Genomic DNA, 22,815 nt, shown 5'->3' with positions numbered 1-22,815 from the left:
TGACTTTGCTAGTGCTTTTTATGTAGACTGTTGTAAAACTAGGCAAATAGCTAGATGAGTTGATGTATCCCCTGGAACAGGGGTTCTCAACCCTTTTCTTTCTGAGCCGCTCCCCCCTCCCCCCCCCCCACACCCAACATGCTATAAAAACTCCACACCCTACCTGTGCCACAACAACTGGTTTTCTGCATATAAAACCCAGGGCCGGTGTTAGCAGTAACGTAGCTGGGGGGAGCGGCCGCTCCCCCACTGAGCACAAGTGGCGCCTTTTGAATTTTTTGGTGCCTTTTGAATTTTTACTCTGAACGGGGGGGGGCGGACATAAAAAAAGGCGCCACCCGCTGCGGCGCTTGTACTCACCAGGCGGCGCTCCGGGTGTTCGGCGACGGGTCCTTCAATGCCGCCGAAGACATTGTGTGAAGGAGTGAAGGACCGACCGAAGTGCCCGCTGAAGTGTGAGTACAAGCACCGCAGCAGGTGGCGCCTTTTTTTATGTCCGCCCACCCCGTTCGCTCCACCTGGCTACGCCACTGGGTGTTAGGGGTCAGCAAGCAGGGCAATTCTCAGGGCCCCATGCCACAGAGGCTCCCATGAAGCTAAGCTGCTCATGCTTTGGCTTCAGCAGCTTCAGTCCCAGGTGATGGAGCTCAGAGCCTCGTGCTTCAGCTTTCTGCCGAGGGCCACAGCAAGTCTAATGCTGGCCCTGCTTGGCAGACCCCCTGAAACCTGTTCATGGCCCCCCAGGGGCCCTGGGCTCCTGGTTGAGAACCACTGCCCTGCAAGACCTCTGCGTACCCCCAGTTGAGAACCACTGCAAAAGATCTACATTAACGGAGTAACTATCCTCTCTAGAGCTACAGAGTCCATATAATCAGCAGTCTGCTAGTAGGGCAAGCATGCTAGCACTCTTAGACAATGACACCAGCTATTAAATGCTTAAGCAGGGTCTGAATGAATTCTCCCCTGACAGCTAGCTGGGAGGGAGAGAGACTTCAGGAGCAAACTGTATTTACATGAACACACCTACTCTGCTTAGATATCCAGCAGATAGAGCAGCGTTACTCAAAGTAATCAACTATGGCTGGTGTTGGGTTACAAATTGCTTTGGTACTGAATGCAGGGGTAGTGAACTGCTGTTACCAATGTTGTCATTATTGTATGAATAAAGGGGAGCAGAACTGTGCTTAACCTGTCCCAAATGAGGGGGACACCCTCAGCTGAAAGGACCTCATTAAGCCAGGGGCTCAAATGCCAGAGCCCTGTGAAAGTAAGAGGGGTGGGGACAGGTGTCCCAGCCAGGAGGTGTGGACTCTCCCCAAGGGTCCCCAGTCTGGTTTAACCTGTCCCCCACTCCTGTTCAAAGAAAAAGCTAAATAGGCTTCATTAGGAGCCTCTTTGTTATATTAAAGTACTCAAATGAGAGCTGACATTACGTGAGATGGGGGCAATGTTTCTGCCCAGCCTGGAACGAGCTGAAAATTACTATGAGACTGATGTGCAGAGGTCACAGCAGAGAGGCAGGTGGCAGCAGAAGGTGACTGACAGCCAGTGAATAAGTGGCTGGCGAGGCGGTGAGCAGAACAAGCGGCTGGCAGGGCCGGCCAGCCAAAGCAAGTGCTCAGATGGTGCAGCAAGCAAGGTGCCTTCTTCCCAGGGTGGGAGGTGAACTCACACAGATGCGCCTCTGAACCCTGGGTCCTCACTGGGGGAGGGATAGCTCAGTGGTTTGAGCATTGGCCTGCTAAACCCAGGGTTATGAGTTCAATCCTTCAGGGGGCCACTTAGAGATCTAGGGCAAAATCAGTACTTGGTCCTGCTAGTGAAGGCAGGGGGCTGGACTCGATGACCTTTCAAGGTTCCTTCCAGTTCTAGGAGATAGGATACTTCCATTAATTAATAAGGACAACCACTGAGAGTGGGGTATGGTGAGGGAGCGCAGAGGGGCACAGAAAAGGAACTTTTGGTTGTAGAAGGCAAGAACATGAGGCAGAAGGCACTGCCCCACGCACTCTGGAATGTGTGTTGTGGTCAGTTTTATAATTATAAATCCCGCTTGTGGCATTTTCCCTAAATAATGTTGGGTGACTTCCCTCCTTTCATTAAAAGTTTATTTTCTACACTCAGACTCTGTGCTAGCGAGTGGGGAAGTATTGCCTCTCATAGGCACCATGGGGTGGTGTGTAATTTTCCCACGTTACCGGGTGGGGGCTCGAGCTGGTTCTGTGTTGTATTGTTGAAAAGGAACCTCTAGATACTGAACCTGGCTCTGGTTGCTACCGGCTCCAGCTGGCAGAAGAGTTACAAATATATTTTTCCTTTGGGACTCATTGAGAATGCAAGTAAAACAGACATATTTGATAGACAAGATGGGTTAGGTAATATCTTTTATAGGACTAAGTTCTGTTGGTGAAAAAGACAAGTTTTTGAGCTACACAGAGATCTTCTGATGTACTCCAACTCTGCTAACCTGTTGCTGAGCAGAAGTAGCTTTCAGGGCTTAGTAGGTCAGTTTCCCACTTGGAGCAAAACTAACACAGAATTGGGTATTTTCTTAATGTAATACATTTATTTACAAAATGTACATGAGTCCTGTTTCCTTGAACAGGGGTAGCAACAGACTGCCCTTAGGCAACTCTCTCTTACAGAAACCTAATGTAAGACACCTCTGCCCTGTCCCAAGACTAAAAGCAACTGCCTTGGACTCTGTCTCTCTTAGACTTGCACTCCAATTACAAACCAATCCAACAATTTAAACATATCTGAGCCCCATTTCTTCCCTTACTCCCTTCACTTTACACCCAGGAAACCCTTAGTCCAAGAATTTACTGGGACTAAGTGATCTGTAAAGGTAGCTGGGCCATTCATCTTCCTTTTGTGCCATTGCTCTGCAACAGAAAGGAAGCTCAGAGAAGTCTAAAGGCCCAAACAGAGAGGAGTTTTTTAACTCACAAAATACCTTTAACAATGTTCTGGATGCGACTACTGCAGGGCATCTTTCATGTCTTCTATGGAGAGTTTCATACTGGGTGGGGTGCTTATGCCTCAATAACCCCTAATGCGCAAGCCATCTGCACCTTCTGCCATATCAGTATAGAGGATTAATAATTAACAGTGCTTACTCCCTTCCATGTTCAGTCTTTTTTAAAAATATACTTTTTGTTTTTATTATTTATATTACTGTAGCATGTACGAGCCCCAGTCATGGGCCAGCACTCCATTACTTTAGGCATTGTATAAACAGAACAAAAACAGTCCCTGCCCCAAGGGGCTTACAATCAAAGCCTAAGACAAGAGACAACAGCTGGACACAGACAGATGAGGAATATTAGGAAACAATGAGGCGAAGGTGGTCAGCATGCTAGGCAATGGTCTCAGTACACTAACAGCCTAACTTCTGTCAATTTTTCTGTATGCATCAATGCAAAGGAGAGTTTAAGGAGGGATCTGAAGGTAAATAATGAGACAGCTCTGCAGATATTTATGGGGGGCTCCTTCCAAGCATGAGGGGCAGCATGGGAGAAAGAACGGAAGTGCTTGTTTGAAAATGTAACAAATGGGCAGTGGAAACTGGTATCACGGGTCGATCAGAGGTGAGCTTCGACATTCGGTAGTGAGAGAGAGATGGTGGGTAGGATGGGGACTGACTGTGAAGAGCTCTGAAAGTAAATACAAACAGCTTATGTTTGATACGATAGAGAAAGGAGAACCAGTGGAGGATTCAAAAAGAGGCTATCCTGCATGCATATTTATACATTTTTCCAATGTTGATGTGAATATATTTAGAGATTCAGACTGAAGCAGATATGACCTATCATTTAGACACTTACGCATTTTTAAGCAGCTGGTTGAATAAACAAAGACGACAATGACTGGATAAACCATATAGATGGATGACTATGAAGTCAGTTTGCAGATCTTGACATTTGTGAATTTTAAAAGATGTACACAGTAGACTGTGTTTGGAATTAGGCACTACCCACCAGATTTGCTATCTATATAATCTGACATGTTGTCAATACATATTCTGGGGCTTTTAAAAGAAAAAGCTGAGAAAATTGTCTGAAAAAACAGTAATGGCTAATTCTAAACTGTTCAACATCTACTGAGTAGATAGATCTGTCTTTGGTCACAAATCATAAGCACAGTAGAGCATGACAGTCACTTACAGCGGCCATGAACTATCCTTTGAATGAAACTGCTGAAGTTGCATATTATGGACCAACAGTCTATACACTTTCCATTGAAAGAAAACATGGAGTACTCATAAAAGTTCTACAAGCCCCAAAATTGCCTGGAAGCACAAACTTTAAAAAAAAATTATATATTATATACGAAGTGGTGGGTTATGGAAGCATGCAAATAAAAACTCATTTTTTGGCTAAGACTTTTCTAGCAACTATCAGCCCTGGTCTAATTTTTTATTAAAAATTTTATACACCTCTGATCTGGTCTCTTTCTATGTTTCCCACCCTCAGTGCTCTGCCAACAGAAGGTTTAATAAGGGTGGCACTTTCTCCGACATGTCTCCCTGCCTTTTTCCATGCTGTCCCAGTGTTTGGAATGCCTTAATGAAATCTACCCATTAAGCTTCCATGGTCACTCTTCATATCACTCCTAAGAACTCACTTCTGTAGCATTACTTACCTACAATGTGAGAGAATCCACATTTTAAATGAAATACAACCACTCTGAACCATCTACACTTCTATATGCCTAAACTGAGAAACCTCAATTATATTTCTGTAATCCATGTCCTTGCTCACCCCTCTTTCCTGACATGTTATTTCTCCACTTTTCCCTCAATTCCATCATTCAGATTTTAAGCACTTCGGCCCAGAAAGCTGGACATCTCACCACCCCTGTTCTACTGCATGAAGCCAATTCCTGGGACAAACCGCTAGACCTTTTCACACTTTCTAAACATTGATTTTCTCTCTTACCTGGTTTCTAGCAGGAATTTCAGGAAGCCTGGACTTAAAATAAATTAGCTTCCTTATTGTTCCCTTTTGATTTTTCTCACCTAGCTGTGCTCTTCAATAGCTCCTTTGCTTCTCCTCAGTTCTCATCTCTTCTTCCTTCCCTAACAGAAAACAGCTTGCTGAACATGGCTAGACAGGTGACAAGCTGTGCCTCTCTCTCTTTCCCTATTCCCTTCCTTCCACCCTCTAGACCCAATTATAAAAAAGGAGAGAACTCCAATACCTGTCATTGACAAAGAAGCATCACTTCTTCACTAAACTCATTTTCTTACAGTATTGTATCCACATCCTCCATCTGTTTGTTTTTTTCAGGACAGGGATTATTTCTTTTCTGTATTTGTACAGAAACAAGAACAATCGGGCCCTACAAAATCATAATATAAATATTTACTACTAATAACAACAACAACAACAAAGCTCTCTTCTATGTGTCCCCTGTGAAGCATCTAACATATTTGTTCTAAGTGCTTGAAATAATATATAAAATAAAAATAAAAACAAAAACAAACAAAGGACAGCTCCAGAAATAGTACAGGGATGACACTTGCAAGTCAAATTAAACTTGCAGTTTTTCAGACAAAAACCCCTGCAGTTCTTAGCTGGAACAGTAATCAATATAGAATCAGTTTTGCAGGATTTCAAAAGAACGCACTGGACTATAAAATGGATTATAAGAGTATAAGACCTCTATTTATAACAAAGAAGTCTACTACAAAGGATCTTGTCACCCATTGCTATAGGATTTTAGTTCTTCAACTTCATTAATGCTAATGAGAGTTTAGTGTGAAACATCCTGGTATAGGGACAGCAAAATAGATCCTTTTTCAACTGTTTCTCCAACTCTAGTGTAACTGACCTACTACAAACTGAGGCCTTCCCCCCCACACACACAGTACCAATTTTAGTTAAATTGGTTTAGAACAGTGGTTCTCAACCCGCGGCCCAATCAGCACACAGCTGCAGCCTATGTGACATCCTCAGGGCCAAACAGATAGTACATATATTGTGTGGATGTGACCCACACAACACAGAGAGCTGCATATGCAGCCCATAATGGTAAATAGGTTGAGACCCATTGGTTTAGAAATTGATTGGTGCAACCCCTGTCTAAACACCCTTAATTGGTTTAAGCATGTCTACACATGCACTGATGTAACTGGATCAGTTTCTCAAATGATTTAATTTAATTGGTACAAATTGTGTTTAGACAAGCCCTGAGTTAATAGGTGGATTTTACATTTACACAACATTATGTCTATACAGAAGCTCCCCGGCTTACGCAAGTGTTCTGTTCTGGAATGCCTTGCGTAAGTCGAATTTTGCATAAGTCAGGAACGTATCTCCAACAATTACACCAAAAAAAAAAGTTTACGGAATTTACGGAACTTTTCCCGTAAGTCCGGATTTCCGTAAGTCGGGTTTGCATAACCTGAGGAGCGTCTGTACATCCATTTGTTATAGCAGGTATGCAATACCAATGAAAACACCTTTTGAAAATTCTACTGCTCAATAAGCTCCCTGCATGGTCACACCATGACAAGACACAACAGGTAGTATGTTTGATATTTGAAAAAATGGCAGTTTTATTGCATCTACTAAAAATATGGAGAAGGTTTAAACTCCTGGTAAAGGATGACTGGAACTATAGGACCTGGTATATCCTGACTATGGATAAACTGATCAGTAACTGTTTAAAGGACAGGAAAAAAAGAGTAGGAATAAATGGCCAGTTTTCACAGTAGAGCGAGATAAATAGTGGTGTCCCCCAGGGATCTGTGCTGTTCAACATATTCATAAATGATCTGGAAAAAAGGATCAACACTGCGGTGGCAAAATTTGCAGATAATACAAAATTATTCAAAATAGTTAAGTCCAAAGAAGACAGCAAAGAGTTACAAAGGGATCTCAAAAAATTAGGGGACTGGGCAACAAAATGGCAGATGAAATTCAATGCTGATAAATGCAAAGTAATGTACACTGGAAAATATAATCCCAACTATACATATAAAATGAAGGGGTTTAAATTAGCGGTTACCACTCAAGAAAGATCTTGGAATCATTGTAGATAGTTCTCTGAAAACATCTGCTCAATGTGCAGTGTCAGTCAAAAAAGCTAACAGAACGTTAGGAACCATTAGGAAAGAGATAGATAAGGTGACAGAAAATATCATAATGCCACTAGATAAATCCATGGTATGCCCTCAGTTTGAATACTGCATGCAGTTCTGGTCACCCCATCTCAAAAAAGATATATTAGAATTGGGAAAGGTACAGAGAAGGGCAACAAAAATTATTAAGGGTATGGAACAGCTTCCATATGAGGAGAGATTAAAAAGAATTGCACTTTCTTGGAAAAGAGATAGCTAAAAGGGGATATGATGTAGGAACTGGATTTTATAATGTACTATAAGAATTAATGTATGATTTGATTTCATCCTGTCAGCCACCCTTTTTGAATAGCAGAAAGGAATGACAGACCAGAACAATCCTTATGACTGATTATGGTCACCTTTTTGTTTTAGGATAAGTTATAATGTCTACTATGGTTTCCTATATGTATTATTAATTAGGCACTCTAGTTAAATATAGATTTCTTTGTTTTAAGGTTTTAGTAAGTAAGAGACAGGATTCTCTATTGTGTCTATGTTAAGTAGATTAGAGGAACATTGAAGGCCTGGGTCTCAATGTAAATTGTCTTGGTTATTGATTGTAAAATTTAGCAAGGTTTAATTTGCAATGCCTTTTTGCTCCATATAAAATACTACTGTTTGTATTCTCAATCTGTTTGTGTGAATGAGGAATGCATGCATCAGGAAAAGATACAGCATGAAGGCCATTGTTATAGCCAGATGGTCAAAGAAGAAGGAGTGAAGAGACTTAAAGGACATCAAAGAATCATCAACGCACATCCATGATGAAGGGCAGATTGACGACCCTGAGGTGAAGGCTGGCACCCCTAAGGACAATTGATTAAATCGGAACCAAGGACAGGATGACCCTCTCGGAGGTGTATTGGAATGATTACACCAATTAAGAAGTAACCGGTCACAAACTGACCCAGCAAAATCCCTAGACTTCAACAGAGAAAAAAACCTATAAGAACAGCGTGCTTGGCCATGGGACTTTGGGTTAGTCTTGCCACACTCCAGGAGCATCGGATCGTGACTGACAAGAGCCCAGCTCCACACTCGTGCTCAATCTAACTGGCCATTAGATTGACTCGAGCTACAACAGACTGGTAACTATGAACATCACTGGCAGGAGTGTGTGTGTGTGTGTGTGTGTGTGTGTGTGTGTGTGTGTGTGTGTGTGTGTGTGTGTGTGTGTGTGTGTGTGTGTGTGTGTGTGTGTGTGTGTGTGTGAAGCATATGCTAACTGTTGTATTTTCAATAAATGCTGCGTATTTGCCTTCCTCTATAAATATCCTGTGTGCTTTGTATGAGCATAACAATGACAGAAGTCTATAAAATTGTGAATAGTGTGGAAAAAGTGAACAAGAAACTGTTGTTTACTCCTTCACATAACACAAGAACCAAGGGTCACCCAACCAACTAGGCCTCACATTCAACACCAAGAAAAGGGGGGAGGGATAGCTCAGTGGTTTGAGCGTTGGCCTGCTAAACCCAGGGTTGTGAGTTCAATCCTTGAGGGGGCCATTTGGGGATTTAGTTGGGGATTGATCCTGCTTTGAGCAGGGGGTTGGACTAGATGATCTCCTGAGGTCCCTTCCAACCCTAATAATCTATGATTCAATCAAAACTAAAGTGCTCCACCAGCAGGCTCAGAACCTTCAGGATCCTGCAATCAAGATCAACACAAGGACCCTGAGGGACTGTCATAAATATAAAGGGAAGGGTAACAGCTCTCCTGTGTACAGTACTAAAATCCCTCCTAGCCAGAGACTCCAAATCCTTTTACCTGTAAAGGGTTAAGAAGCTTGGGTAACCTGGCTGACACCTGACCCCAAGGACCAATAAGGGGACAAGATACTTTCAAATCTTGGGGGGGGAAAGGCTTTTGTGTGTGTCCTTTGTTTAAGGGGTTGTTCGCTCTTGGGACTGAGAGGGACCAGACATCAATCCAGGTTCTCCCCATCTTTCTAAACAAGTCTCTCTTATTTTCAAAATTGTAAGTAAAAGCCAGGCAAGGCGTCTTAGATTTACTTTGTTTTCTCAACTTGTAAATGTACCTTTTACTAGAGTGCTTATCTTTGTTTGCTATACTTTGAACCTAAGACAGAGGGGGTTCCTCTAAGCTCTTTAAGTTTGATTACCCTGTAAAGTTATTTTCCATACTGATTTTACAGAGATGATTTTTACCTTTTTCTTTAATTAAAAGCCTTCTTTTTAAGAACCTGATTGATTTCTCCTTGTTTTAAGATCCAAAAGGGGTTTGGATCTGTATTCACCAGGAGTTGGTGAAAGGAAGGAGGGGGGAAGGGTCAATTTCTCCTTATTTAAGATCCAAGGAGTTTGGATCTGTATTCACCAGGGAATTGGTGAAGGTCTCTCAAGGCTACCCAGGAAAGGGAATTAGCTTTGGGATGGTGGCAGCGGACCAGAACTAAGCTGGTAGTTAAGCTTAGAAGTCTTCATGCAGGCCCCTACATTTGTACCCTAAAGTTCAAAGTAGGGATACAGCCTTGACAGGGACGCTGAGCACTTCCCCTACCTCGGAAGTTATCTGTTGCAGAAAGCAGACATTGATGAGGAGATTCAAGACTATCTCCTATGTGCCACTGCAGTTATCGGATGCTTGAGAAAACATGTCTTTGAAGATTGTGACATCAAGAACCAAACCAAGCTTCTCGTGTACCAGGCCATCATTATCCCCGCTATCCTATATGGTGCCGAAACCTGGATCACGAATAGTTGACACCTCAAGGCTCTTGAATGACACCATCAATGGTGCCTCTGCAAGATCTTCCAAATTAAGTGGGATGATCGATGCACCAACATCAGTGTCCTGGACTAAGCCAAAACCTCTAGCACTGAAGCTATGATCATCTGCCATCAACTCTATTGGGCTGGTCACGTTCTTCGAATGCCAGACAATCAATTCCTGAAGCAGTCATATTCTCACAACTGAGCCAAGGCCAACAGATGAGGGGAGAGCAAAAAAAGCGCTTCAAAGACACCCTCAAAGCCAACATGAAGAAGCACAACATCGACATAAACTTATGGGAAACCCAAGCCCTCAACTAAAATGGAGATGGACCTTGTGGAAGGATCCCAGCATTTTCAGATCCAATGAAGACAATAGGAAATGGAGAAACGAAAAAGGAGGAAGGAATGCACTGCAGCCCGACTCAATAATCCAGATCTGCCCCTTCCATCGGGAAACGTCTACCGCAGGGATCAGCAACCTTTGGCACGCGGCCCGTCAGGGAAAGCCACTGGCAGGCCGGGACCATTTGTTTACCTGCAGCGTCCGCAGGTTCAGTCAATCGCAGCTCCCACTGGCCGCGGTTCACCGCTCCAGGCCAATGGGGGCTCCAGGAAGTGGCACAGGCCTGCGGACGCTGCAGATAAACAAACCGTCCCAGCCCGCCAGCGGCTTTCCCTGACTGGCTGTGTGCCAAAGGTTGCCGATCCCTGGTCTACCCCCAACTGTGATAAGATCTATGGATACCCGATTGGTCTTATTAGCCACCTGCTGATCCACCAGCAATAACTGGTTATCGTTTCATGGAATATGATCACCCTCGAACTCCAAGGGATTGCCACATATTATATTGCAAATAGTGTTGCACTGGAAAAAATGTTACACTGAACTGCTACATTACTGTCACTTGTCATGTTTTGGATGAAAATGCATCATTCTATATTTTATGTAACAACCGAATAACAATTAAAAAGAAATAAAAAAGAAATACTGCATTTATTCAGACAAGTGTTCAAAATTAAAAAGGACTAAGTAGACAGAGTTTGAGGAAACTACAGAGTATCCACTGCAATCCTATACACATCGCAATTCAACAACTGCTAAAATAGTTTGATTCAATTCAGCATATCTCTAAACTCCACAAGTCAAATGGCAAAGCTGTTCACAATTTATGACCAGGAATGATAAATACAGTAAAAGACTAGAAGCCAGGAGGGTCTAGGGTTTTATTTCAGATTAAGGTACTAACTCACTGTGTGATCACAGGAAAATCACTTAACTTCTTTGTGCTTCAGTCGGTAAAAGCAGGTGTGCATGCCAATACACACAGAGTGTGCAGGGCATTACATTTTTCTCGGAAAAGGTTTTTTAAGAAGTACTATCGCAATACAGAATATCTTGCTACTGTTACTACTGTTTCATTACCTTTTTTTGAAAACACATTAAGGTTGAGATTTTAATCCCACAAAAATTAGGAAAATTTAAAATGTAAAACATGCTTGTTTATATTGCACACAAATTCACACTAACAGTGCTGAAATCAGTCTCGCTACTGACAGTTGAAAGAAGGGGAATCATACCATCACTTCCTAACTAATCCTCACTTTGAGTACTAGTTCACAAGAGGGCAAAATACATATATAAAGAAAGAGTTGCTGTGCAACCATAACTGTGAATTTCTTGACTTGTATTTAAAAGTTTACAGATATACATACTGTACCTACACCAGAATGCAACCTGACAAAGAGAGATTAAAGCAGTTACACAGACAAAATGATTAATTGGCACCATGTGTGCTCCTTACAGGGAGAGTGTATGAAATGACACCACTGCTAATAAGTTGCTTTCAATGCCTTCTGGTGAGGGGTTAAAACTGACTGGTGGTAGAGGGCCTGAAACAGAGTAATTGTTTTTGTCCAGGGAACTCTGGCAGGAGAAGGGAGATGCTGCATCGGTTCATCATGGTGGCTATCATCAGAGAAACCGGATAGTGCTTTAATTTAATTTCTGTCACTACAGAAGGATCCCACAATCCATCTGTGATGGCATACTTCCCTGTATTCACACCCTACAAACTATTGTACAAAGTATGCCTTGTAAGATATCATTTGAAAGCTCATAATTTGCTGGTCATTATTGTCCCAGTAAAAAGTGTGTGACAACACAATGTGAAGTTTTAAGATTCCCCTGCATGATGTTGTTACCACATGTTCCAAACCCCACAGCCCTTCCCAGGCAGAAATCAGGTCTGCCCCAAACAAAGGAAGGGATATATGCTTGCCTTAATCTGCATTTAAGCAGTAAACAGAGTCATCAAGCAGGGAGGGGAAACAACAGGTGAAAAAAACCCAGCAGGGAATATCCTTCCACATAAATTCTTTGTCCCATGGGTCTCAGCTAAAATGTTTTTCAAGAGGGGACTGAAACTATAAAAAGGAGGGACACACAGCCCAAAGCACCCCCACCCTCACCCCATTGCATTCTCTGCACCTGAAGCAGCCATAGGATTTTGGGGGAGAGTCCTGATCTAAAGAGTTTGATCAGTAAGACTGCCAAGAGCAGGTGGTGAGAAAAAAACACACACTTTGCTTTGAATCTAATATAGTTTTTATGTTAGGCTCCAGAAAGTGTTTGGTCTTTATTTTTCTTGTAATCATTTCTGACTTTCATGCCTCATTACTCGTCCTCACTTAAGATCTCTCTTTGTAGTTAATACATTGGTTTCGTTGTTTTTAGCTAATCCAGTGTGTTCAAGTTGAAGTGTTTGGGTAACTCCATTTGGGGTAACAAGTTGTGACCATATTATTCCCTTAAAGGAATAATGTACTCAATATATTTGTACTGTCCAGGACAGGGCTGGGCAGTACAGGACATACATTTCTGGGGGGAAATCTGGGGCTGGGAATTGTTGGGGTCATCCTGTGGAAATCTTAAGGCTGGTAAGAGCCAAAGTGTGGCTGGCTGGCTGTAGCACACACATACATAGCTGAGGGCTGGTCCACAATAACCCCCCACTTCGAACTAAGATACGCAACTTCAGCTACGTTATTCACGTAGCTGAAGTCGAACTATCTTAGTTCGAATTTACCGCGGGTCCACACGCAGCAGGCAGGCTCCCCCGTCGACTCCGCGAACTCCTCTCGCGGAGCAGGAGTACCAGCGTCGACGGCAAGCACTTCCGGGATCGATTTATCGCGTCTAGACAAGACGCGATAAATCGACCCCAGAAGATTGATTGCTTACCGCCGGACCCGGAGGTAAGTATAGACGTACCCTGGGAGTGACTTACATGCTGAAGGCTGTTTTGTGAGCAGTCCAGGCTGAAAGCTACAGCAGTAAGGCATTGTAAAGGGCACCCCAGATTACAGGGCAGGGGTGACACAGGTACTCATTAGTCTGGATTGTACCCTGGTATGTCACACCATCCCATGCTTAAATTTTATTCTGGAGTCTCTTTTGGCTACTGATATGATTATAACTAGTACACCAATAGCCAAAAGATTCAAGTATAGAATTTTCACTCTAAAATTAAGATTTTTTTTATTTTCTCTCTGTACCTTCTTTCTCCTTTCCCAATTTTTTTTTAATTAATTTCTCTCTCTCCTGGTCTAGAAATCTTTTGGGCCCCTTTCTCATCCTGGGATTTTTAGTCAACATTCCCTCCCTACTTTGGGGGTAGTTGTTTTTCTTATCTTGGTATTTTTGGGGCACCTTATCCTTCTGGTTGGTTTGAGGCAGGGGGATTCATGCATTTCACCTCTCCTTAAAATTCCTTCTGGATTTTTTTGGGGTCATGCTCCCACTGTGGTCCCTTCAGAGAGTGTGCTTCTTCTCACTCCATTCCCCAAACTCACAGGAGGGTGCTGCCAACACCCCTAGAATGAAACTGATGAAAGCCTACCCATTTTCACCCTCGGGAGCTAAAAAGACCACTGTAAATTCAACCCCAGATAAATCACTCACACTCTTCCCCTACACAGTTGCTTAAAGTGCTGTAAGTGAAACGGCCTAGACTGCCTGAACTACCCTGGGTTTCATTCCGGCACAGCAGCAGCTGTATCCTTGCCTGTACACTAGCCTAATATGGATTTTTCAAGATGCATAGGAAAAGGGGCATAGGAAAACCTTTCAGCCAAAACTGAACATTTGCTGGGATATTCTCTTTTGGCTACAACTGGCACAGATCGCTTACTCATGAAGTTTTTAGATTTCTTGCATTGAAGATTTCTTTTTCATTGTGCAGTCCGAGTGAAGTTAATGGTATTTAGCACTCAGTCTTCATCTGTTTTATTGTCATTTTCTGGTACTAGTGAGGTGTGTTCTGTCAGGTGAATCTTACAGTCATTTACTCTCCCTAGAAGGAACAGTGAATCAGAGATTCCTTCAGGAGAAACTTCCAGACTCAATGTGTGAAGTTACTCATTTATCCTCTGGATGGGGTGGCACTTCCTAACAATGCAATTACATTATTACCATGTATATATTTTGCTAAACTGCTACTTAGGGTTTAAAAGAGATCACTATCTACTATTGACAATACAAAATAATTTTTTGGGATAGTCAAGTGGGAAACTGCGTAATAGTCCTCTCTTAAGCCTGTCTTGCCTATACTACAGTCACAAGTTGAATCGTGTTTAAACACAGAACTTAACTGAGAAGACCATTTCCCCTGTCCAGTGTGAACAAGGATGAACCATGCCATTAAGCATATTACAACATTTTGTAATACTAGGACTTAAGTCTACACAGATATGGAAACTATTAGCAATTTGCTAATAAAAACTGTCTTTGAACATGTTTCTGGCTAACATGGTTCCAATTTTCAGGCCTGAAACTGTATAATTGAGAAAAAGATGCTTTTCTCCTAATAACTGTTCCAAAATTGTGTGGTTTTGTTTTAAATAAAAAACAAAAGGTGAAGTCAAATAGGTTAAATTATAATTTACAGTTAGGTTATTATTAGGTAGCCCTAAGGACTCATATACCCTACTTTCACCCACAGCATAAGGATCACCAGTTTTCCAGACAAAGAACACAATGATTCCCTTTAAATCCATCAATGACATTCCAAATCTGCCAGCAGGATCTTTAAATGGTGGGATGCACTTTCCCCCTTTCCTTCATCCTTGCTCAAGTGGCCAACTGCAAATTATTACCCTTTTAAACTCTGCTAGTCTGCTATTTTGCTATTTAGGTATTGCATTGCATTTACATATTCCAGAAGAGAAGGATATTCATCCTTAACGCCATATTTTTATTTTAGCTAATCTATATGAAAATCTTTTCCTGAGCACTATGGTTATCTTCCAGGCTGATACACAGCATTAAAGATTGGCCTGGATCCAAAGCAACAAGATGTCCATTTTTTGTTACTTGACTGTATACAAAAAAAGAGTCTGACAGGCTGATTTTGTTTTGTTTGCTTGCTTGTTTTTTAAACCTTAGAAATATCAAGAATTCCAAAAGTCATCTTCCCTGTTTTTACTAGAACTCCTCAGCTGTAGATTGGCAGTCTTCTCAGCCCTCAGTCGCAGTTGTGAGGGATACTGAATCCTTAACAGAGAGATCTTTTCTTCCAAGTATTTTTTTAACTAAATAAAACAAGTTTTAAACAATCTCCAAAAAATTAGTTCCCACCTCAATTTATCAAGCTTCACTTCCTTGGGAGTTTCTGCTATAACACACCTACTAACTCCCCAGTCACCTAGAGAGTCCTGTAGAATAGATAAAACCCCAAGCAGAAAAAAAAAATCTATTCAGGCCTTCATTATGCATCAAGGGAAAAAAGGGCACAAATAACTTTCCCCCCGACCCCATGTGCAAGTTACCTTTAATGACACAGGCTTTCAAGAAGATTTTTTGGGGTAGGTGAAAACAAGTAAATCTATAATAAGTGAATTCCTGTGAGAGAATGTTAACATCACTATTTGGATACAAGAAGGGTCATTCAGTCAAGGGGTGTTATTTTTTGTCTAGAGTCAACTAATTTATGTGATTTTGTAGCCAAATCAAAAAACCTAAGCCAATATGGTTGACAAAAGGTGACATGTTTAAAGCTGATGGCTTGCTCTTTTTGCAGAGAAATATGGGATTACACTTTTCTTCCTAAAGGACCCATCTGAGGTGACTTCTGAAGAACCAAAGAAATATTAAGAGAAAGGAATGTAAACCAAGAAGCCAAATTCCAGATTGATTTATACATAGTATGACTCCATTGACTTAACTGACTTTGTGAAAGTCACTGCAGAATTTTACACAGAGATCTCTCTCTTAAGCGGACACTTTATTTTCTGTAAGTTACAATGTGTGGATGACAGTGAATAAAGGCTCCACCTATAACAAAGTTTTTTTTTCCAATCCCAAAGCAGAGATTCTCTGTTTAATTTATCTAATATTTCTTTTTCTGTAACCCAGATTTTTGCTAGGACAGACACTTACCTTCCTGGGTTATTTAGCAATGTGATTAGTTGTTCACCATATTTAATTCCCTATACAGAATAAATATCATTTTGTAGTCTGTTAAATACTGTTTTTCTAGAGTGAGACATCTCTAAAATAGTGTGGGCCATTATCTTAAAAACTAGGAACAAATGCCTGATTAGAATTAAAAGCCACATGAAATTTATGTCCTGAATCAAACCTCAAAAAGCAATGCAACTAACAAGACTTGCCAGACAAGTAGACCAAACACCATGACAAAACTGCAAAGGCATGGAGCAGGGAAATCGAAAGGAAGAAAGAAATAATCAAAAAATGAGACTGTAAGCACTAGTAACAAGTCAGCAAGGACAAAAATATAAACAAGAAAGATTCTTAGCATTAAACACTGGATTCAAAGTAACTGGCATTATGCCACAGTGTGGGTGGATTCCAAGTTACCATTTATGGACTGCAAGCCACCAACAGAGCTCCATATCACTAAGGCAAACCATCTGTATACTGTAGATATTTTGCTTGGGTATCTTTCAAAACAGTGTACTTTTAGAACCATCTTGATTATAAAAAAGGGGAGGTTTAAGGGAACTGACAAACCATGACATATGCAACATAAGGGTCAAGCTGTTCCTAAAGTAAGGGCATAGGCAGCTCAGCAGTCTCTAAAAATATATTGTATGTCCATCTGAAGTCTAACACTTATTTTAAAGAGGCACTAATTCTAAAATGCAACATTCCTTTATAGTTATTGTGCCTTGTTATTAACTTCCAGTAAATATGGTAAATGTTGACTAGAGCATCCCACTATTATTATAGGATGCCAATCTGTGTGCTAGGCTCTCAGCTCCAAAGGGCTTTGCAGTCAGCAGGAACAGAGCCTTACCTATTAAAGGCTGAGTGACTGGATTCACTCTCAGTTTCTCATAGTGTGTGTGTTTACATTTGGAAAACTTAGTTTGCTGTACTACAAAGAAAGGCAGCAAAGACAATCTCCCTCTTTCCTCCAAGAAAGGATGTGGGCCTGATACAAACCCTGCAGAGACCTGCACCCCAGGGTGAGCTGACGCTAGGCCTAGCCCCAACTTCCAAAGAGTCCCACCTTTCTGGTGTTGCTTCTGTCATTCCCCCCCCCACACACACACACACACACACACACCCACCACTGCCAGGTCCCATCCTGCTCAATATGAACAGCTTCTCCAAGCCACTTGGAGCTATTTGTTTCCCCGTCCCGCACTGCAGGTGTTGCTTTTGCATCCCTCCCCCCACCCTAATGACTTCCTACCCCATCGCCCCCCCGGGGCTGCTCCTGCCGCCCCTCTCCCCACCAAACCCCAGGCCTGCACCACCCCCACGCTCTCAGCCCTCAGTCTCCTGCCCCTCGGGGTCTTCCCCTCACCCGGGCGCAGAGGCATCACCTCCTGCGCACCGCGCTGGGCAGCAGGAGCCTAAGCGCCGCGAGACGGGGCCGGGCCAGCTCTGGAAGCGAGGCGGGCAGGTGGCTCCCCGCCCCGGGGGCTCGGGCAGGGCCTCAGGCCTCTTACCTGCTGCTACCACAGCGGCCGCCAGGCAGAGCGAGAGGAGCGGCAGGGGCGGCAGAGCGCGCATGGGGCGGCCCCAACAGCACCCCCCTTCCCACCCCCAGAATGACGGGCCCGGCCGCCCCGGGAGGCATGACGGGAAATTCCTGGGCAGCGGCAGCTAATGCCAAATATGAGCATGGAGCAGAAGAGAGAGTGCAGGGGCCAGCTCCGTCCTGCCCCCAGCGCGCCCCGCCCCGCCGGGCACCAACCCAGCCGCAGGGCCGGGCTGCCGGGAGTGGTGCTGCTCGCCCTAGAGCAAACAGCACCCCAAGTGTTATTTGGGGGGGAGACCCCCACCATAAGCGGAGCTCTTGCCAGCTTGCGTCAGGCGAGGAGCTGGCACGGAGCGTCTCTCTCCCCAGGGTGGGGAATTACTACGTGGGCTTTAGCACAGGCCTGAGTCGGACACACTGTTGCAGCCCAGCAATCATTTCAGCCCTATCTCACTGGGGAAGGATGGTCCGGCGAAAATGGAGCAGGCCGTCTCTGTTAATATAGGCTTCGCCACCGACCCCCCTGCAGCTCCCTTGCAGGCTGGAGGGAGACTGCAAAGTGATAATTTCAACAATATTTTTTGTAATTTGAACAACCCATTACCTAGGGTGACCAGACAGCAAGTGTGAAAAATCAGGACAGAGGGTGGGGGGTAATAGGAGCCTATATAAGAAAAAGCCCCCAAAATCAGGACTGTCCTTATAAAATAGGGACATCTGGTCACCCTGCCATTACCAAGGAAAAAGAAAAAACACCTCCTCCAACTCCTATAACAGGGTAAACACCAGCCAGTGAAAGTGACTTTCACGCCCAGGGCGGGGTTCAAATCACTCGTCTAAAGATACGACTATCGTTAGCATCTCTCAATTTATTAATTTCCCCTTTTAGCATTAAAGCAAGTCCAGCTTATATATTGGAAAATGCTTAATACAAACAGGAAAGGATGTGGTAGAGTGACCAGCTTCATTAATGTAGTTGCTGTAAAAACTATGGTGTTGGCTCCCGAATCTGAAAGAGACCACCACCACTCAGCTATAATGGCTTTTTGGTCAAGAGAGCGCTTAAGGGAGACATGGTCTTTATTTCTCTTCTTGCTGTAGTAAGATTAAACCTACATTAAATGGAGCAACTGGTCTCAGAGAGCATAGACCTCTGAGGCAGAGGAGAGGGAAGGTGGGTGTTATTTAGTTAGGCAGCTTACTACTTTAACCACTATAGTGCCAAGTGTCTTAAAAGCCTTGAGTACAGCTTTATGAATATCTGAAGATTAGTAGCCCATGTGTGCTAGCTTTAACACACCCAGAGAAAAAATGGTGGATATTTAAGAATTTTATCAAAAAGGAAAGTGGTGTCATTACCCAGCATAGCAATAAGAGAGGGTTCATCATGGTCTTTTATATGTCAAATATTGCATACAATTGCTGTCAGACATCAGATGTGCTTCTATAATTAACTTTTCTTTACTCTTCTCCACAGACCATAAAGACAAGATAGCATTGCAAAAGAAGCAAATACAACTGGCTAAATGTAGAAACCAGAATTACAACACAGCTATAGAAACTGTTCTGGAAAACCAGAGGATTTAACAAAATATAGATGTTTCAAAAACAGGAAAAAAAACCTTAATAGCAGCATAGAAGAAACCAGGAAATATTAAAAGTATTTCCAACTTTGAACTGTTTTTAAGAAGTTTTCTGAGTGGGCTGTTTGTCATCTTCCCCTACCCATACTCACTCTTGTATTTTAACCCAAAATCTATAGGGATTTTCTTCATTGCACTAGTGCGCTCACCTTTTGATATTTCAAAATATGTAGGTTACAATTTCCCTAGTACAGTAACATAGCTTTTAGACTTTCAGGCACCTATAAAAACATTCTAGTCTCCAGGAATAGGCATTTATTGCGGTCTAACTTTTGGGGAAAACATACAATACCTTAATCAAATAAATGATTAAAAGGTGACTTAATCACAGTCCACAAGTAATGGCATGGGGAAAAGATTTGTCATAGTAGCTATCTACCAGAAAAAGTATAATGAGATCCAATGGTTGGAAGCTGAAGCTAGACAAATTCACACTAGAAGTAAGGTGCAGTGCAATCAATCACGGACGTCTACCTAGAGATATGATGGAGTCTACAAGTTTGCTATAGCTCAAACAGAAGTTATGAGCTTGATGCTGCTGCCATTTGTGGATGAGATTCTTGGACCAGTGTTATGCAGGTCAGAATAGGTAATCATAATGTTTCCTTCTGGCCTTAAAATATATTACAAAAATAAAATACACTCACTGGAACTCCCACACACTCCCGTGCTCAATGTCAGTGATCTCTCAGCTCAAGATTGGTCTTCAGTGGAGTTAAAGTATGTATTAAATCAGCTCTACAGCATAGTCTAAACTTGTGTCTTGAGAACATGAGTTTTTGTTAAACTTTAAATAGTTGTAGTATGAAGCTCTTCTCTCACCCATTCACCAAATGCAGACAAACATACAAATCAAAGAGAGACTTCTGAAGATCGAAAAGTTGAGACACGTATAAAAACCCCTAATAAACCTTTAATTAGAGTTTTGTTTTTGTTTGTTTGGTTGTTTTTTTTGTTTTTTTTGTTTTTTTTTATATACAGGACAGGTGACAAATTACATCAAATATCTGATTTTTCTCAAATGTCCAGATATTATACACATTCCCCTCTGTCTTGCAGGGAGGGATATTGGTCAACTTAACAGTTTTAGGTAAAATAAGCTGCATAATAGTCCATATTACAATAATAAAATGTACAGTGTTTACAAGAAATATATTTTAGAAGCAAGAAAATGATGCATCTGCATCAAAAGGTGACCTTTTAAAATGCCACAACTATTTTTACATTCACTCTTGCAACAGGTCACAAGATGGGGTCACTAATATCAGGTCAACAAATCACTATGATGCACATCAAATACAGCAAAATCGGTTTATATACATATATAATACATATACATGTATATTATACATATACATATATGTATATATAGTAAAACTCATGAAAATCTACCAGACCTGACATAAAATCTACTCACTCATCAAAAATATGTACTTGTCCCTCATGAGTAGAAATTTGCATGGCAGATTATATATATATATATTATATATACTCATTCATTAGCATCTGAGACGTAAAACTGAGAATTAAAAAATTTTCAGATAACAAACCCTCCAATAATAAACATGGTGCCCACAAAAGCACAAGGTAAGGCACAATATGATTTTCTGTTGCAGAATAGTGTGCATCATGTTTAATGAACCATAAGAAAAACATGCATTATTTGTGCAAGTTCATGCTGCAAATCCATCATATCTACAAAAGAATTAAAGTGAGTTTTACTAAATTTATTTTAACTGGTACACTTTCAGTCTCACCACCTATGCAATATTTAGCTGGATAATTATAGACAAAATTATATTGTATACACAAGGGATCGGTGCAGCCAATAGTCTTAGATTTGCAATGAAACTTCTCAGCAACAATTCTGTAGTTACTCAGAGTGAATAAATGTTAATACATAAATTTAACATTGAAATAAAGTAACTCACTTGTACATTTATATTTCTAGCTCTCATGAACCAAAATTTTGTTGCAAAAAATATGCACCCTTGTTAATTTTACACTGGTTAATTAAAACTTATTTAAAGTTATAAATATATTAGGAAAGTTACTTAATCCCAATAGTACTTTGTCACAGTCCTGGTATTTGTAATAAATACAGCTTTTCACAAAATATGTTTTCAGTATCTGCCAATTGCTTCTTTATTGCTCACATAAATTTGAATCCACCACAATTGGTATCAGACCTTTCACACAAAATCATAGATATTTCAATATAAAAACTATAAAAGATATTTAACTTGTATCTAATACTTTAAGGTGTTCGGCTGTTTGACGTTTATGTGATGGTACAGCCAACACTATAAAAAACATTAGGTTATGAATAAAATAGGAAGCTTATTCACTGCTTTAATGCAGACATCCTCACAGAACACGACTACTTTTGCCACCACCAGCATTTACACTTATGTACAAAAACCAGTATATCTGCATTCAGTTTCTGTTTCCCTCACACTTGTATGCAACCACTAAAGCCAAATTTATTTTCCCATACCCCAGCTGCAGCAAATGAATCCTTTACAGCAACAGAAACCTAAGATTAGACTGAAAAATTAACATTTTTTACTTATTCGCCATCAGGAACTGTAGGTGTTTGTTACAAAATATCCACAAGATTATTTCAAAGGAAACTATGGAAATACAGGAAGCCTTTTTTTCTCCATGCTTTTGGATTGTTATCAAAACACTTCTTGGTGCAAAAAAATACAGCCGCCACATCTGAAAATGTTTAATAAATTCAGTGTTCTTCATGCAAAAATTAAATGCATTGTTTACTCAAGCTCCAAAAACTTCCTGAAGCAACTGTTTTTGTCCACTTAGTATTACTGCCTCATTGCTCAGTCCCTTTGGAAACAAGATTTCTGGAACGTTCAGACTTTTATTTAATCAATGAAAATATTACATACAAAAAGCACTAAAAAAGGAAGACGGCAGCCAAACAGGAATTTTCCTGCTGCAAGTAACAGTCCTACAAGTTGTAGAAAGTCTTCTCAGGAGCTTCCCTGAGAGTTAGTTGTGCCTGTTCGTAGACGAAGATGTGACATTGAGTTCATGTGTTTGTTTGATGGCTTCAAGGGTGTGTTGCAAGTAAGAGCCTGGGGAAAGCGATGATGATATCGATCTAGCCGCAGGTATTTTACTGTTACCAGCTTTCCTGTAGTAAAATACAACCAATTACTAGTTTAGACCATTACATTTAGTTTAACAGATAAATATACTATAAGTTACATAAATACTTCAATGCACTGATGTAATCAACAAATTGCCAGACAATTCATACCAACCAAAAATGTCA

General features: G+C 41.5%; 2 protein-coding genes across 4 annotated transcripts in view; both read right to left on the bottom strand.

Annotated features, from left to right (window-relative positions):
* Positions 1-17,956, bottom strand: part of MSRB3 (methionine sulfoxide reductase B3) — a 136,300-nt gene extending 118,344 nt beyond the window's left edge. Inside the window, exon 1 of one of the 3 annotated variants that reach the window (XM_065401048.1) lies at positions 17,843-17,956. In XM_065401048.1, the coding sequence (XP_065257120.1) occupies positions 17,843-17,906 (64 nt within the window). In that variant the 5' untranslated portion in view covers positions 17,907-17,956. The remainder of the gene's footprint in view (positions 1-17,842) is intronic. The other 2 variants (XM_065401008.1, XM_065401040.1) reach the window with 2 other exon arrangements.
* A 3,242-nt stretch (positions 17,957-21,198) lies between these two features.
* Positions 21,199-22,815, bottom strand: part of LEMD3 (LEM domain containing 3) — an 84,685-nt gene continuing 83,068 nt past the window's right edge. Inside the window, exon 13 of the mRNA XM_065410521.1 lies at positions 21,199-22,674. Coding sequence (XP_065266593.1) covers positions 22,511-22,674 — 164 coding nt within the window. The 3' untranslated portion in view covers positions 21,199-22,510. The remainder of the gene's footprint in view (positions 22,675-22,815) is intronic.

This window comes from Emys orbicularis, chromosome 1 (genome assembly GCF_028017835.1).
Source record: "Emys orbicularis isolate rEmyOrb1 chromosome 1, rEmyOrb1.hap1, whole genome shotgun sequence".
Lineage (NCBI taxonomy): Eukaryota > Metazoa > Chordata > Testudines > Emydidae > Emys > Emys orbicularis.
Note: the sequence above shows the minus strand (reverse complement) of the source record. Positions and strands in the feature narration are given on the sequence as shown.